The sequence below is a fragment of the Procambarus clarkii genome, chromosome 91 (genome assembly GCF_040958095.1).
Source record: "Procambarus clarkii isolate CNS0578487 chromosome 91, FALCON_Pclarkii_2.0, whole genome shotgun sequence".
NCBI lineage: Eukaryota > Metazoa > Arthropoda > Malacostraca > Decapoda > Cambaridae > Procambarus > Procambarus clarkii.
In genome coordinates, this window is record NC_091240.1 from 10,235,118 (window position 1) to 10,252,538 (window position 17,421).

General features: G+C 37.3%; 1 protein-coding gene across 1 annotated transcript in view; it reads left to right on the forward strand.

Moving 5' to 3' along the window:
- The window catches only part of LOC123774001 (transmembrane and coiled-coil domain-containing protein 4), a 96,580-nt gene extending 80,797 nt beyond the window's left edge, over positions 1-15,783 (forward strand). Inside the window, exons 4-13 of the mRNA XM_045768058.2 lie at positions 532-664; positions 922-1,082; positions 3,543-3,623; positions 4,063-4,229; positions 5,025-5,142; positions 5,940-6,142; positions 11,490-11,586; positions 12,424-12,588; positions 13,832-13,974; positions 14,855-15,783. Of these exons, the coding sequence (XP_045624014.1) occupies positions 532-664; positions 922-1,082; positions 3,543-3,623; positions 4,063-4,229; positions 5,025-5,142; positions 5,940-6,142; positions 11,490-11,586; positions 12,424-12,588; positions 13,832-13,974; positions 14,855-15,442 (1,856 nt within the window). The 3' untranslated portion in view covers positions 15,443-15,783. The remainder of the gene's footprint in view (positions 1-531; positions 665-921; positions 1,083-3,542; positions 3,624-4,062; positions 4,230-5,024; positions 5,143-5,939; positions 6,143-11,489; positions 11,587-12,423; positions 12,589-13,831; positions 13,975-14,854) is intronic.
- The last annotated feature ends 1,638 nt before the right edge of the window (positions 15,784-17,421 follow it).

The following is a 17,421-nucleotide window of genomic DNA, read 5'->3' on the forward strand; positions in this document are numbered from 1 at the left end:
TCAAGTTACAATATGAGAGGACAATTTATTATAGTGTTTTTTCTTGTCTTTTTATTTACTGCAAGTTGGCATCTGTCAGCACGTTTTGTAAGTGAGAATCACCAGTTTACCTGGAATGACTTAATTTGTATAGAAAACGAGTAGTATTGTATATGTCTGCCTTCAGTTATCACTTTAGTTTTATGCACCCTACACTCACCCTTTACAAACACGCATGTTACGGTCTGATATTAAGCTCTATAGGATATAGTGTCGTAGATACCTAAATTGAGATTACCTTTTCCATGTCTTAACTGCATCCGCCATTTTCAAAAGTCTTGTATTCCCTTGTGTGCCCAATTCACTGCATTTACATAGATCTTGTGAGAGATAAAGTATAGTATTACTGTGGTGGCTCATTTGTCTGCTGGAGAACTATGACCAGCTTACTTGATATATCTATAATTCTCTGAGTACCTATAAGTTTCTCTTGCTATATATGTAGCGGACAGTTGAGGTGGGTAATGTGTGACAGTTGTGTCTTGGTGGCAGGTTGCTACGACGCCAGGATCCGGGTGCTGATCATGCACGTCACCTGTCTCCTCCACGTCAGCGTCGACCTCCTGGAGATGTACGAGGAGTCGGTCCTCGAGTACCTTACCATGGAGCAGAACCCCGTCACCGAGTGAGTCCTCACACTGCCTCCAGTCAAGGCCCTCGTGGGCGCAGGTAGGAGAGGGAGAGAGGGAGGAAAGGAGGTAACAGGATAGAGAAAAAGAACCATTCGTAGGAGACAGCATAAAGCTCATCTTTAGCTCATCTCGCAAGCAGCCTAGAACTTCCACACTTGTGGAGCTGAAAATGTTTTTATTTCAGTACAGCATATTACATAAATGAGGAAGGAGGTGATGGTAATGTTAATATGGATATATATTATTGTAGGGAGGAAGAGAAGGAGATGGCGAAGCGAGAGCGGTACAAGAAGATCAAGCGGTACACTGCCATAGGTCTGGCCACACTAGGGGGCGGGGCTGTCCTGGGCCTTACTGGCGGCCTCGCAGCCCCGTTTATTGGCGCTGGTCTCGGCACCATCATTGGTGCAGGTAAGTCTTTACACATCATGGTCTCGGCACCATCATTGGTGCAGGTAAGTCTTTACACATCATGGTCTCGGCACCATCATTGGTGCAGGTAAGTCTTTACACATCAGTAATGTACCAATACTTGAAGTTTGTGTACAAAGCTATTAAAGCAGTGCTTCAGTAGTGGTTTGTACAATTTGGATCCAGTCTTAATTACGCGGATAAAAAACGCTCTTAGTAAGATGATTAATAAGATCTTAGTAAGTATCTTAGTAAGATAGATGACAGCTATCTCAGAAGGGGCTATTAATTATAGGAACACTCATGTATTGGTCATTAGTCCTTCTACAGATTCCTTTTGTTCTTATGTCCATTTGCTAATATTTCAAGACATTGGTTTTAATCTCGCATGTCACCTTCATGTTTCCTGCCTATATACTGTATTTAAGTATTGTATTGTATTTCATTTTATGGGCTATTCATGCCCGTGCCACCTCTTGGGTGGCTTAGTCTTCATCAATCAATCTGTGTTTCATTCTGTTGAAGATGTGATGATTATAATTTAAGGGCTCAAGTAATTCCTTGTTTTATTAGCATGTATATATGTACTCACCTAGTTAGGCTTGCGGTGGTTGGGCTTTGTCTCTTTGGTCCCGCCTCTCAACAGTCAATCAACTGGTGTACAGATTCCTGAGCCTACTGGGCTCTATCATATCTACATTTAAAACTGTGTATGGAGTCAGCCTGCACCACATCACTTCCTAATGCATTCCATTTGTCAACCACTCTGACACTAAAAATGTTCTTTCTAATATCTCTGTGGCTCATTTGGGCACTCAGTTTCCACCTGTGTCCCCTAGTGCGTGTGCCCCTTGTGTTAAATAGCCTGTCTTTATCTACCCTGTCGATTCCCTTGAGAATCTTGAATGTGGTGATCATGTCCCCCCCCTAACTCTTCTGTCTTCCAACAAAGTGAGGTTTAATTCCCGTAGTCTCTCCTCGTAGCTCATACCTCTCAGCTTGGGTACTAGTCTGGTGGCAAACCTTTGAACCTTTTCCAGTTTAGTCTTATGCTTGACTAGATATGGACTCCATGCTGGAGCTGCATGCTCCAGGATTGGTCTGACATATGTGCTATATAATTTTTTTTTGAGATATATACAAGAGTTGTTACATTCTTGTACTGAAAGATGTTCTGAAAGATTCCTTACACAAGTTTCTAAAGGTCGTTCTTATGTTAGCCAACCTGGCATATGCTGCTGATGTTATCCTCTTGATATGAGCTTCATGGGACAGGTCTGGCGTGATATCAACCCCCAGGTCTTTTTCTCTCTCTGACCCTTGCAGTATTTCATCTCCCAAATGATACCTTGTATCTGGTCTCCTGCTCCCTACACCTATCTTCATTACATTATATTTGCTTGGGTTAAACTCTAACAACCATTTGTTTGACCATTCCTGCAGCTTGTCCAGGTCATCTTGAAGCCTCAAGCTGTCCTCCTCTGTCTTAATCCTTCTCATAATTTTGGCATCATCAACAAACATTGAGAGGAATGAGTCTATACCCTCTGGGAGAACATTTATGTATATCAGAAACAGGATAGGTCCGAGTACAAAGCCCTGTGGGACTCCACTGGTGACTTCACGCCAATCTGAGGTCTCACCCCTCACTGTAACTCTCTGCTTCCTATTGCTTAGGTACTCCTTTATCCACTGAAGCGCCCTACCAGTTACTCCTGCCTGTTTCTCCGGCTTATGCATCAGCCTTTTATGGGGTACTGTGTCAAAGGCTTTCCGACACTCCAAAAAAATGCAATCTGCCCATCCTTCTCTTTCTTGCTTAATCTTTGTCACCTGATCGTAGAATTCTATTAAGCCTGTAAGGCAAGATTTACCCTCCCTGAACCCATGTTGATGGGTTGTCACGAAGTCCCTTCTCTCCAGATGTGTTACTTGGTTTTTACTTACGATCTTCTCCATCACCTTTCCAATTGTGTGTGTGTGTGTTTTGTGTGTAATTACCTAAGTGTTGTTTTAGGATGATGAACTACTCTCGTGTGTAAAAATCGCGAAGAAATAAACACATGATGAATGTGACTCTGTCCACCATGAAGGAAAAAATGAGACTGGGAAATTCCTTAAGTACTCTCGTATTAATCGATACATCTTCAGAAGGATGAATATTACAAGTTGGTGGTGGATATACAGTACTGTATAGGCAGGAATGAGACGAGGTGAAAAACAATGTCTTTGTTCACAAACATAAGAGTTAACTGCAGAAGGCCCATTTACCAATAAATGTGAGTTCCAGGAAGTAACAATACTAATGAGATATTAATAAGATATTGAGATAACTGTATTATTGGTCTTACTCAAATCGTTTTTTAATTGATCAATTAAAAAGATCAAAATTAATTTGGATCCAGTGGTACAGTGGCATTTTCTAGTATTTAAACAATACTTTTGTGCTTTGCTTTTCAGGTGGTGCTGCAGCCCTGTCATCCACTGCAGGAGTTGCAGTGGTTGGATCAATGTTTGGAGCAGCAGGTGCAGGTCTTACAGGTAAGCTCTCCATCCAGTCATCAGTTTGCCAATAAGTAAAACAATGCAACCCGTTCTCGCAAATTTAATAAGTCAATATTGACTTATTAGTTGCGTGCATAGGTGACATACTAAACATAATAGTTTCCCTTGAAAAGCTTCATAGAAAACACCGACCTTACCTAACCTACTTAGTATGTTAAAATAAGCATCTTATAACTTCGTAATTACAATTGTTACTTAACCTATAACAATGTGATTGGATAGAAATGCAGTTTGTTGAGATAATTTTACCAATTATGCAGTCCTTTATTGACTACTACTACTACTGTATAATTGAATTACGATACATTCTTTCTTAAATATGTCAGTGCCTGTAAACTTATATTTGTCTGCTAGAAATAATTAGTTTTAAGCAATGAAATGAAATGCAACGACTTCACTATTTTTTTTAATACAGGATTTAAAATGCAAAAACGCATTGGAGACATAGAAGAGTTTGCCTTCGACTACCTAACTGATGGAAGTCATTTACACATTACCATTGCTATATCTGGTTGGCTAACAAAAGAAGGAATTAGGGAATTTAGTCAACCTTGGAGGATTTTGTTTCATTCCAGAGAGCAGGTAAGAGCTACCAGCTATTAAAATGTATTCTGACAAACTTTACTTAATGGGTTCTGTGGCATAGTGGGCTATATCTTTAGCTCACAACCGATGGACCCGGGTTCACTCCTCGGGCAAATCAGATATGGTTGGGCAAAGTTTCCTTTTGCCTGATGCCGCTGGTCACCTAGCCATAAAGGCTTAGCAGGGTAGTTTTGTTAGCTCTGAATAAAAGATCCAGACAGCAGCTAAATATTTATTTTATGTAATTTTATGATAATGATAAAATATTTAGACTGCCTTATTTTTTAATTTGTAGCTTTAGTGGTAACTATAATAATATAAAAACAGTATTCATTATTCACAATAAGTACAAACACAAATTGTCTGAATTAAGACGAAGAAACATGTGAGATTTATGCCACAGTACTTGGTGAGGCAGATATATAAATGTCTGCATGAATTTATGTATCAGTTACAGTACTTTGAATAACTAAGATTTTCAAACAGTATAAGGAATACTCTTTCATGACATCATTTTGGGTTGCCATGTAATTGATATTGGATAACAACCTCCCTCTGGTTAATAAGGATTGATAAAGAAATCAAACTATGACTGTACAGTACTCAGTGGGTAAAAAAGGCTCCAGGCAGGGATTTGAAGAAATACCTGGGACCTTCTAACACAAATTGAAAGAAACTGTTGAACATCAAAAAGACTATTTCAAATATGAAGCAGAATACAATGTTTTATGTTGATGGGCAATGTAATCAGTTGCTCTTAACTCGAGTTCTACTTTTGCCTACTTTTTTCAGTATTGTTTGCGCTACGAGTCCCAGTACCTGCGAGAACTTGGACAAGCCATGGATTATCTCCTCCAGTTTGCACTTTCCATGGCTGTCCAGGAGACACTTAAATACACAATTTTAGCAGGTTTGTATTATTAGGCCAAGTTGCCTAATAACCTAAAATATTATATTTTTATAAAAAAAAATTCCTAGGGAATGATAAACCATTCCTCGATATTTTATTATATGAGCTTTCCATTATGAAATATATGATTTATTTTTGTAATTTGAGTCAAAACTAACATAGAAATTTTATCAAATCTAACCTAACTTATCGTTTAGTGAGGTTGTGCACTGAACAACAGCTACTAGAAAGTGATTCATTATACAGTAATAATAATAATAATAATAATAATAATAATAATAATAATAATTTTTATTTGCAAGAAGGTACAATGGGTTGGTGAGATCACATAATATTGGTATTTTTACATTCATGCAAAGTCACTAACACCTTTGTTATGAGTGTTAGCCTCGTTGTTAACATTATCCTTTGTTACAAGTGACACGCATTTAAACGGTTGAGTGTCGAGCAAATGGTTGCCTACCGGGCGCTTTTTTGCTAATAAAGTGTTTGAGTGTCGAATTATTCGAGTTCATGTGAACGTATGTTTTATGAAACGATCTCATCTTCAGGCTCTTAGTCATGTGTGTTTTCTGCTACAGCTTCTAGGGTAGGTGTCTGAGGGTAAGAAAGTTTAACTTAGTGCATAACATTGAAATGACAATAACCACTTCATTCATGGTTTCCCTTTTCATTTCTGTCCGACATCAGATCAACCTATCAGCTGTACCATATCTGTAGAGGGAGTTCTACTGATTGATCTGTGGCACCCCATTACAAGTTATATGGCAACATAATTGTTGATCATCTTCTTGCAGGTATTATATCTGCAATAACCTGGCCATCATCACTTCTGACTCTGGCATCAGTGATTGACAATCCGTGGGGTGTGTGTTGTAGGAGATCGGCAGAGGTTGGCAAGCAGCTGGCCGAGGTGCTGTCTCAGCGGCAACACGGCAAGCGGCCAGTGACACTCATTGGATTTTCACTTGGAGCACGAGTAATATATTATTGTCTCCAGGTAATTTGTCTATGCAGATATTGAAATCTACATAGTTTATTTAAATAAGAATGATACTGATCACCCTACTGTACATACTCTTAACTTGATGGCAAAAGTGTTGTTTAATAATACATGTACTGTTCAATATATGTTTAACATATATATATATATATATTAATGTTTTTAAATATATTATTGAAAGTACACTATTTATTTATGTAAACTTAATACTTCTTATTTTCCTTTGATTCTTATTAACTTCACTCATCATTAATTATTACATTTTTTTTATATATACTGTATACAAGAGTTCTTACATTCTTGTAAAGCCACTAGCACGCATAGTGTTTCAGGCAAGTCCTTGATCCTAATTTTCTCTGAAATATGACCGGTCAAATCGTTTAACAACTAGAGACCCATTCACTGCTGAGTGAACAGAGGCTACAGTTAAGGATTGGTGCCAAGTCAATCCTTCCCGGTCAGGATATGAACTCAGACCAGAGCACTCGTGAAGAGCCAGGTGTGTGCTTTACCACTGTGCCATGGGGTCTAATATATAATAAATACATACAAATTACCAGTATATACAAGTTCTAAGATGTTATTCACAAAGTTCAAACTGCAGATCATATTAACACACACACTGAAGTACATTAGACAGGAAGTACAGTTCTTCAGATTATGAGGTCATTTACTGCTAAGCGATCCTTTAATTTGGTAGAGTTTTCTGTAGAATGCCAATTATATCTGAGTTGTAATTCATCTTGTCATAAGGAGTACTATGATTTCCTGCAAGACAACTTGCATTTGGTATTACAAATTAAACTTATCAAATAAGGAATGAAAACTGCAGTATAAAAAATTTGAGATATTTTGTGATACTGTTGTGAGATTTTTTTTTTAAACCTTACTTCCCTTCCTGGGAAAGGTTTTACCACAAGGCAGAAAGGACTGCTGAATGAACACGTTAAAATTGGCATGCAGCTTATACTTGAAACTAGTGGCAAAGGCAGGAGCAACCGCCAGGACTTCAATGAAGTCGAAGTCATTATCCACAGAGCTGTCGGGTTCCTCAAGTGCCGAAGTAAGGGTAACCCACATATTCTCACACTAAAATTATTTGGTGTGGCACTATGAATTGGGTTCGAAACCCCGAAGCAGGCCTTCAGTAAAATTCACAAGAACAATTGCAGTAATAAATGTGGGAGCAATAGAATTGTGGGCATTACATAGACAGTTTTCTATGCCCAATACTTGCAGCATCCTGCAATTAATTACTGTGTGGAAGCTATTTAATTACAATTAATTACCCCCAATTAGCATGGGTAATTAACTGTCTCATGGACAGATAATTACGACTTTAGCAATGAAATTACACCAACTCTATCACGCTGTCGCTCTCTTGATAGTCGGCGTTAATTATCCCTAATTAATATTGAGTAACCAATTAATTGCCCCATGGGTAATTAATTAGTTCGTAACTAATTTCATTGGCACAACACTGTCACCCCTCTCGACAGTGCTCATCAAAACAACGTGAATCCCCTTGGTGAAGTTAATTACCCCTAAATACTGTAACTCTCTCAATCCCTAATTACATGGTTAAGATTCCAACAAGCAAACACAGGACACAGGACATCAATATGAACATGTACATGTAAAGTTACTGCCCCAAAGAACACACACACACACACACACACACACACACACACACAAAATTGTTCACAACTTTTGTTAGGCCAAAGCTAGAATATGCAGCGGTTGTGTGGTGCCCATATCAAGCACATCAACAAACTGGAAAAGATGCATAGACATGCTATTAAGTTGCTCCCAGAACTGAAGGGCAAGAGCTACGAGGAGAGGTTAGAGGCATTAAATATGCCAAAACTGGAAGACAGAAGAAAAAGAGGTGATATGATCACTACGTACAAAATAGTAACAGGAATTGATAAAATCGATAGGGAAGATTTCCTGAGACCTGGAACTTCAAGAACAAGAGGTCATAGATTTAAACTAGCTAAACAAAGATGTCGAAGAAATATAAGAAAATTCACTTTTGCAAACAGAGTGGTAGATGGTTGGAACAAGTTAGGTGAGAAGGTGGTGGAGGCCAAGACCGTCAGTAGTTTCAAAGCATTATATGACAGTGCTGGGAAGACGGGACACCACCAGCGTAGCTCTCATCCTGTAACTACACTTAGGTAATTTCACTTAGGTAATTACACACACACCACAAGCAGGCTTGCTCGTACAGGGGTGTGATGGATGGTGGGTGACGAAATGGATGACACAGCGAGATGGCATTTCAATGTCCAACTCGGACCCACAATTTCACTAAATTACCAACAGACTATAAATATGTAACTCTAAATATAAATCAACATAAAACTATACTATATCACTGGATAACCTTTCCTAATTCCATCTCCTGCCAGTTATCTTGGCCAATACAAGGAAATTGATGATTAACACAGCGATAACTGTGGTGGTGATGGTGGTGGCTGACCAGCCACCACGACCTGGGACACCTTCCCCAAACCATGCCGGTCCTAAAATGACTTTTGGCAGGCCCAGGGGTATGCCAAGATGCTCGTTCCCTCTGACTTCCACCAATTGGAGGAGAGCTGGCAGGCCTGGGAGAGATGCCGCTACCAACCATAAACCGATGCCTTGGTCACGTATGCCTGTGACGTAAGTGGGGGCGGAGGCCTGGGGATGATGTCACGTCACCCACCCAGGGTGACGACAAGTGCCCCCATCCCCCCAAAAACTTTTGACTTCTCCCTCTCAAGTACCTCCCTACACCACTCTCTCTTGCTACACATTTTCCAAGTAAAATATGATAAATGCTGTGTCTCCTCTCACAGAGCAGTTACAGCAGTCCTTGCAGTTTCAATGAACAGCTCTAAGCTTAGAGCTCTAAATTCTATCAACATCAGAGGCCCGAGACTGTTCAACACGCTTTCACTACACATAAGGGGTATAACTGGCCGACCCCTCACAGTGTTCAAGAGAGAACTGGATAAGCACCTCCAAAGGATACCTGATCAACCAGGCTGTGACTCATACGTCAGGCTGCGAGCAGCCGCGTCCAACAGCCTGGTTGATCAGTCTGGCAACCAGGAGGCCTGGTCGACGACCGGGCTGCGGGGACGCTAAGCCCCGGAAGCACCTCAAGATAACCTCAAGGTTGGGCTTTCTTCAGACTCCAAACATGGACATGTAATGTGAGATTTACGATCTAGAATGCAGCCATACACTCTAACAAAATTCAAAAGCTAGCTGGGAATTCCATCCTCTCACAACTGTAAATATATAAAAAAAAAAAATTGATATTTGGAGAATGTCACAATAATGTGGGTGAAATAAATAACCCAACCCACATATCTATATAAACAAAAATGGAAATGTTCGTTTGTGCATGACCACTAATCTCCGAAAGTTCTTCACTTATTGCTTTGAAATTTTTACACAACGTTCCATTCACATCCGAGCAGGTTTTTATATACATACTATATAGATGTCACGTCTGTGCTGGTAAAAAAACATGGGTTTTCTAAAAACTGTGTGTTTCATGTGAGGGAAATCTTCAAAACCTCTTTACCAATTGCTTTGAAATTTTGACACAACGTTGCATTTGAATAGGCGCGTCATTTTATATACCTATTATATAGATGCCACCCCTCTGACAGGTAAAAACATGCATTTTTGAAAAACAGCGCCATCTGTTGCACATAATAGCAACATGCACGCTATACTAAATATGTTACGAATTCCATTTCAATGTTTCCAATTGCATTGATAAATTTTATTTTCATAGATTTTGATTTATTTTATTTTTTATGTAATTATTTTGTGTGACATTGTGTTGTTTACCATACCATTCATTTTGTGAGTTTAGTTTATTTTTTATTTTTTCATATTTTCATTTCGTCTTTTAACTTTCTTATATTTTAGTGATGGGAACATCAGATCACTTCCCAATTTTGTTCCCAATTTTCTAATGGGAACATCAGACCATTTGGGAAGGCATTGGACGAGGGAGTGAGGAATGGTTTGGATGACGAGGGGACGGAAGTAAGAGATGGTGGGGGAGGACGAGGGGACAAGGGAGGGGGTAATGGTGGGGAAGGATGAGGGGACGGGGGGTTGGGGGAATAGAGAATGGGGTGGGAGGACAAAGGGACAGGGGAGTGGGCATGATGGGAAGGAAGAGGGGATGGTGGAGTGGGGAATTGAGGGGAAGACGAGGGGACGGGTAAGGGGTGAATGGTGGGGAGGACTGGGGGACAGGGAAGGTTGCTGTGGCTCAGCAATGCACATGCGTTGCTGAGCCACAACAACGCGTGGCTGGGTACTGCTATTATTAAATAAAATGAAAGGGCGATGTTTTGGTCCATCACTTTCATTTCATTTCATGTGTGGGATGAGTTAATAATGCAGTACAACCTCAATTCAGCAAACTATATGGGACCAACCCCACTTTGTTGCAGTGAGGGATTTGTTGCAACTGGAGATGGTATCAGGATACATTATTCATGCCATATGGGCTAATTTCACTTGGCAAAATTTTCATTTCAACCTATAATATAATGGACAACTACCAAATGAATGTCGACAAAAGAAATTAAATCACATCTAGGTTATTTCTCAAATCCCCAGCCTCAAAACTCATTTTCAAATGGTAGTTGGGGCCATTCCTGAGTGAATGAAAACCTTGCCAATTCAAAATGTAAAACAATAGAATTTGGTTTTAAATATATTAATAGCTTTTCCAAGGCTCCAACTATTTCTTGTAATGTTAAGAGTTCATCTACAAAAATCATCAAAAACATAATTGGATCCATATTATGAGAGTTACCGATCATACTTAATATTTCCCATGCTCTATGGGCTGATTTAAATGAGCAAAATTATAATTTCCACCTGTCATATGAAGGGCAACAACCAAGGGAACATGTCTCTAAAACGATTTACCCACATCTAGGATATTTCCCATGCCCAAGCTTTGAGATCTCATTTTCAAAGGAAAAAGTGCCCATATTTTACTGAACAAAAACCTCTGCAACTGAAAATAAAATAAACCATAGAATTTGTTTTTAAATATGCTCCATGACTTTCCCAAGGGCCCCAACTATTTCTTGTAATGGTGCCACCATCTGTAAACTCAGTCCTGACATTGAAAGCAATTCCACAGATCCCCCCTGCTTCTCGTTCATTGAATTGGGTGTGTAAATATGGCATGAAAAATGTGTGTTCCAACTGGAGATTCGCCAAATCTAGGTTAGTTTAATCCAGGTTCTATTGTCGCTGATATATTCCTTTATAAAACTGCATTTGTTAAATATCCCTTTTCTTTTGTTAGGAACTTGGTCGTCGCAAAGGTAGTGCAGGTATTATTCAAGATGCCATACTCCTCGGTGCTCCAGTGCCTGGATATGCCAAAGAATGGCAAAGTTTTAGTAAGTTATGGCTGTTATGCTTCCCGCGATATGAATGCGTGATATGTGAAATTAGTGGAACCTGGAGGTTCGCTCGGTGGGACCTTAAGGTTCACTTGGTGGAACCTGGAGGTTTGCTCGGTCGAACCTGAAGATTGTGACATTAGTGTGTAACATAATTATTTTTGAGAGTATACTAACAGTTTTAGAGACTTATGGATGTGTGTTTTATGTGAGTACTGAAGTTTAGTCTTTTGTCTATGTATAGGCCAAAGAACTTTCCCTCATTTTCACTATTTATGCTGACATTGTCTATACGAAGGTGAATTTAGTTTGATGATTTGCTTCCAAATAAAATGTAGTAGGTTTATTCTATGTTTTGTGTGAATTTGTTGGTTAACATCCATTGATTTTTTAATTTATTTACATTATTATTTAGAGTATGTGGGTTGGGGTTTGGGCCGATGAAGGTAGTATCATCAGCAAATAGTGTAGGATTAAGAACATTGGAGACATTTGGCATGTCATAGTTGTATATAAGAAGTAGGAGAGATCCTAGGATGCTGCCTTGTGGCACTCCTATGGTTAATGGTATAATGGTAGAGTGGGAGAACCTTATATCATTGGTGTCTTCATATTGGTGTCTGTTATTAAGATATGATCAAATATATATATTTCATTATGCACTTTGTATCCAATTGAAAGAAAATTAAAATTAAGTACATAACCAAATTTAAAATGTATGTTTGTCAAGCCAAAAGTTCTAATTTTGCTTCAACAAAACACAGATAGAAAATTAAAGTACTGTACTTTTCTTTTAAGTTGAGAAGTGTTATAAATGCTAATAATTATTTGTAGGGCATATTGTATCAGGACGCATCATCAATGGATATTGCCAGGGAGACTGGCTTCTACGCTTCCTTTATCGGTCATCATCAGGGAGCTTGCGTATTGCTGGACTAATGCCGATTGATTGGCAAGATCGAAGAATGTTCAATTTTGACCTCTCTGATATTGTCACTGGTAAGGCATGCTAATACAGTATTATATTTTGTCTTGTTTGCACAAATGCAGTAGACAATAGACAAATAAATTTGACAATAAATAAATAAAATATGTGAAACATTAGACAATAAATAGACAAACATTTTAGCCACATTTTATAATTTAAATATACTGAAATGTGTATAAAATTTTATTATTAACATATGAATTAAAATGAATTTATATATTTAATATATATAAATGATATATTTAAATGAATTTAAATACATCATTGCTTTACTGTTGAATACTGTAGTATATAGGTTGGACAATTTTTAATTCTCTAGGGTGTGAGTTCCACATATTGGGTCCTTTTATTTTTATAGCGTGTTTGCACATATTTAGTCCGACTCTGGGTTTCGTGTCTCGGTAGTACAATTGGTTCATTCTTGACTCACAATCGGGAACTAATGCCTTTGTTCATCTAGCACTAAATAGGTACCCAGGAGTTGGGCAAGTGTTGTGGGATTGCAACCTGAGGAAGATAAGTAGTACACCCTATACACAGGCTGCCTGTCCTGAATTAAAGTGATTATTATTAATTATCAATGTTTACATTGTCTATGTGAAGGTGTATTTGGTTCGACAATTTGTTTCCAAATAAAATGTCATAGGTAGTTTTTCAGTTTACTGTGTTCATTGACATCCATTAGTGAATTTTTCTAGCAGTGTGTGGATTGGGGTTTGAAAATATGAAGGTAGTATCATCAGCAGCTAGTATGGGTTTAAAAACATACGAGACATTTGACAAGTCATTGATGAATACAAAAAATAGGAGAGGTACTAAGATGCTGCCTTGTGGCACTCATGTGGTTAATGATGGAGTGGAAGAGGTTATTTCATTAATGACTGAGTAATTGGTGTCTTGTTATTGAGATACGTTGAGATATAATTCATAGTAAGACCTCAAATTCTTAATAATGACGTGAAGTGATAAAACGTCTTGAAATGTTTACATTGTACTTTGCGACTATTGCTGTCAAACAACAAGGTGATATCAATGCCAACTGCTTCTAATGTTAATTGTTGTTTATAGTTATAAAAAAGTACATTAGGTTTTGTAGTAATTTTAGAGTTAGTGATGTCTTCTAATTTTATCCAGATAATCTAAAGAGAGTAATCTTTTTATCCATATTCCAATGTTTCGTTGTTTAGCTTAACTTTTAAGGATGGTCTAGTAAGTTTATTTATAAAATTGAGCACAACTTATATTTTCAATCAGGTCACATGGATTACGCTAATAAAATGGATGTCATTCTGCGTCTTTTGGGAATTCGAACAAGAGATCCTGTTAATGAGGAATTTCTAAGAATGAAAAAGAGTGCATCAGATTATCCAAGCCTCAAGTCAATGCATGGAAAGATGGTAAGTGGTAAACATGTATCATGCTTTATAAATACTGTAGTGTATTCTTTTGATTTTGTATGGTAATGTGAGGAATTTCATTAACTGTTGTGTCCTAATTCAAAGTCGTTAATTTTGACATGAAGTTTGCTTAATTTTGACAGTGAGTAATTGATCTTGAAGTTAAAGTCAAGCTTAAATATACTGTATAGCATCTTATTAACGGCTGCATATATGTTGTCGATAATTATATTAATAATTTTGTACAGTATTTGTAAAAAATAACAACCTGTTTATAGTGATTGATTACTTAGGTTCAGTATTTGTGTTGTTTATGAAGTTACTAATTACATTGCAGACACCCTACACTATCTCATAATGTTTTCTGCTTTGATTGTGGATTTAGCATCCTTGAAGTTGATAAGGTTTTGCTCCTTGTTGGTGTTACTGACATGACAGGGAGACTTCATACATAAAAACCATGAACAACACCTTATGAATTTCATCATCAGAGAGGGAAAACATTTGGAATGTGTCTGCCATCAAGCAGAAAAAGCATCATTGCTCAGCAGTGAGATACTTAAGAACAAAGGGCAATTCACCGAAAGTATAAATAGAATAACACTGTATTAATAGTGACTCCTTCATTAATCAAAACTTCATTAGGAAACATGGGATGTATAGATGTATGCAAGTATTAGACAGCATACATAATAGGAGAAATAGGAAATGCAGGAACATGAAGTGACTAGTTTAGTAGACTAAATTTGTCAAATCTGAATACATACCGAAAGCAAGATTATTCACAGCTAGTCATATTTTTTATGAAATTCTAATTACTGAATAAATATTGTAGTGTTTCATTTTATATCCAATTAATTCATGTTTGCTATTTTTATAGACTGTGTCTGAACTACGAACATCTACCTCGGACAGCACTCTTGTGTGCGGACGCGATGCTCCACTTTCTCGATCCTTTTCATCAGATGACCTGCATATATCTAGATCCACTTCTTCATGTGATCAGCAGGATAATGTTAATTTGCAAGATATTACTAAGCACAGAACACTCTCATCATATGATCTTGCTAGCAAAAAATGCATCCCACTGGGAGATATTGGACCTCGGAGTTCTATTTCTCACGAGTCTGTTAAAAGCTTAGCATCCAGTGATCAACATGTCAATCAAGCAGGGATAATTTATGATCAAGAAGCAATGGATGTTAAGGAACAAACCACATCCAAACCATTTTTTGGAAATTTTCTATCGAGGAAACACACGCATCCACCACAAGTTGTCTACCGAGAACACCAAACACTTGCTCAAGATATGTTTAAACGTAGAACTATGTCGTCTGGTAATCTTTTCGCCACAAAGCCAGGGCAGCCGGGAAAAATTGGACTTCAACGCTCAAATTCTCAAGATCAGTCAAAACAATCTATTTTCCAAATATTTTCAAGAAAACAAGAACCAATTGAAGAAACATAATCCTCAAACTCTTCAGTTTTTGGTATAGCAAACAATTAAATTTTAGTTTATAACAAGTAAAATACTCCTTTTAACTTTAAAACATGGTAATAATTCGTACATTTGGTGTTTTATCCGTGATTATAATAAATTAATCTGCAGCATGAATGAAGTATAAAGGTATATCTAAGTAAATGCTGTTAACTTTTGTCTGACAGGAACAAGTGACAAATGGCTAAAAACTGACTCATTGTACATCCCCAAACTAATGTGTACTATAATACTCTATTTAAATTTTTTATTTTTATATCATATACTTTATTGGGGAATTTTAAAATGGTTATTAAAAATGTTAAGCTGTATATTGAAAATTTTGCTATATTACGTTTACATATTCTATATTGAACCCGATAATTGTGCACAACTGTACTGTATGCAGTTGTACATCAACTTGGAATGCAGTAAGTGATAACTTTGAATTCAGGGATGTTTTATTAGGGATAAAACAGTGTAATATTTTCTTAACCTTTGGCACTACTTAAAGTAAATGCCATTTACATGTATGAAAAGTTTTGCATCATCTTTAACTTCTTGTTTAAGCTTCCAAGTTATGTTTTGTTTACTATGAGGTTTTTATTTTACCTTAAATTAGATTTTGATTAGTTCATGAATTTTAAAGATATTATAGTTACTCATGAAGAGCTTTTAATGTATTTTAGTACAGTATCATTAATTTCTTATATATTTTTCTTCCCAATATTTTGTTCCAATGAGTATTTACCCAGTTTCTAACCTTTGATTTACTTATTCACTCACCTGTGTGGGAGGTTCAGCCTCGGCTTCAACATCCCCACCTCTTAACCATTACTTGACCAGTATAATGCCTTCCCGACCCCTTGGGTTTCACTGTATTCACATGTGAAGATACACGTGGAGTTAGCTTCCACTGTGTCCTCTCCCAAAGTGTTGTATATGATTGTTGAGGATAGTCCTAGTTTATTATATATGTTCTTGGTTGTCCATAGAAAGAAGTGGAAACAACTTCACTTCTTATACGAGAGCCAAACCTGTGTGTGGAGTTCTTTACCAGATGTTGAAAGTGGTCCTTCATAAATTTCAGTAAAAAGGTGTAAGTTATTAAATGTCTAAAGACAATTAATGACATCTAAAGACATTCATTTAATTAAATGTCTAAAGACATTTAATGACCCAAGAGGGATCAAGAAATTTAAGATAATGGATCATTTATTTTTAATATTACAAATGGTATATATATATAATGAACTGATACTACATGTGATGAGAAATTTATGGCTGTATCATTGATTATATATTTGCATTTGCTTAAAATTAAAAGGCTAAATTAAAACAAATGTATTTACAGTACTGTACTTTTAAACCTGTCGTATCAATTCCTGTGTAATCTCACATCAGATTTATTCGAGCAACTACTGAGAGTTATCTGCCCCTCTGGCAGGTTGGGACATTACCAAGATCTGTGTATTTTGAAGTGACTCCAGCATGAGTACCTGAATATCTTCTGCCTAGTGGCAAGTGATTCTTGGCAATATAAAGGATTGTTTTCCTTTTAAGGTGAGATTTAATATCACTAATAATAGTGCTATAGAATGCTATATCAGTTAAAGGAAGTGTTACACTTAGCACTGAGTAGAACAGTAAGGGATTGTTAAGCACATTGAAAACATTTGTTATGCAGTGATCTGCCAGTATTTGCCAAGTAAGACACGAGTGCAGCCCACCACCACCACTGCTTCACTCTGTCTAATTGTACAATATGGCGAGTTTTTACTATTTTCTGGTACTTTGTACTCCTTAAACATAAACATTATCTCGGTATTTAATTAGACAAAAAGACACATTCATTTAGCTAATGAAAGTAAAAAAACCAAATCAGAGAAAATGACTTGTGTGTCTCTGGAACAAATCTTCAGTAGCTTTGTAAAAAACCTTCTAAACCATCTCTAACTCTGGGGCCATCA